Source organism: Myotis davidii, unplaced genomic scaffold (genome assembly GCF_000327345.1).
Source record: "Myotis davidii unplaced genomic scaffold, ASM32734v1 scaffold1596, whole genome shotgun sequence".
Lineage (NCBI taxonomy): Eukaryota > Metazoa > Chordata > Mammalia > Chiroptera > Vespertilionidae > Myotis > Myotis davidii.
Window position 1 is genome coordinate 429,608 of NW_006287456.1, and position 1,173 is coordinate 430,780.

At 39.0% G+C, this 1,173-nt stretch overlaps 1 protein-coding gene across 1 annotated transcript in view; it reads left to right on the forward strand.

Annotated features, from left to right (window-relative positions):
- Positions 1 to 834: 834 nt before the first annotated feature.
- LRCH2 (leucine-rich repeats and calponin homology (CH) domain containing 2) overlaps positions 835 to 1,173 on the forward strand; it is a 131,839-nt gene continuing 131,500 nt past the window's right edge. The window contains exon 1 of the mRNA XM_006759219.2: positions 835 to 935. Coding sequence (XP_006759282.1) covers positions 835 to 935 — 101 coding nt within the window. The remainder of the gene's footprint in view (positions 936 to 1,173) is intronic.

The window sequence follows — 1,173 nt, forward strand, 5'->3', positions numbered from 1 at the left end:
AAAAAAGTAAAGAAAAAGAAGAAGAGGGACAATCTTCAAGTGGAAGTAGAGCACAGAGTGGAACATAAGCCGTATGGAGAGCATGAGAGCATTGTGAAGTAGTGGAAGGATTAAAAAGAGGAATAATGGGTTACGGCAATTCTGCCCAGGGCCCATAGTGTTCATAAAGCTGTACAGGGACAGCAACATGCTTTGTAGCCCAAAGGAATAAAGCCTAGGCTTCTCTTATCCTAAACTCCAAATCTTACTTTCTGACCCAGATTTCTCTGTCTAAATATAAGTGGAATCTTATGGGTCCTTTTCTGAACATGAATAATTATACAGTGATCAGTTTGCATTCATTCAACTTGGCTTATTATTTAACTGTAAACTTCGTGGCCCATGCGCAGAAGTTGGTATCTTGTGGAAGAGCCACACTCAAGGGGCCAAAGAGCCGCATGTGGCTCTCGAGCCGCAGTTTGCCGACCACTGCCCTAGTCCAATTGTCAACATGCTCAGAATCCATCTTTTACATGGGCTATTTTCCTGAGAATATTTTCCCAAGTGATTGATTTTATCCATTAGATTTTCTTTTAAAATTTCCCATTTAGACAGTAATATTTCTGATTTCACCTAAAATTTGTGGGGTGTACTGTATTTGGAACTTACAGTTCTGTTTACTGAGTACAGTTCACATGGCGACATATGTATTTTTAAAATTTATGTAATGCATTTCAAACCACTAAAGGATCAAGACTTCCATATTTTTTTAAAGTATTTTATTGATTTTTTTTACAGAGAATGGGCTATGTAATCTGATTGTAATAATCAGATACATCCATTGCTTCTATAGAGATGGAGCTGTCTAGAAGAATGGGATCCTCCAATCCTCTCAATGGCATGGCACTGGAGAAATGGAAATATTGCTGTACTCTGAGTCCCGTACTTTATATAAGGTATCAAAACTTTTTCCATTGCAATTTTTTTCATGAAAGACATGTTTAAATGTCTTCGATTATAGTATATTGTTATCTTTAAAATTGACACCTTCTTTTAAAGGGGTTGCTTCTGAATTAAGGAGCCCCTAGTCCAGTGGTCGGCAAACTGTGGCTCGCGAGCCACATGCGGCTCTTTGGACCCTTGAGTGTGGCTCTTCCACAAAATACCACGTGCGGGTGCAAACATACAGTGCGA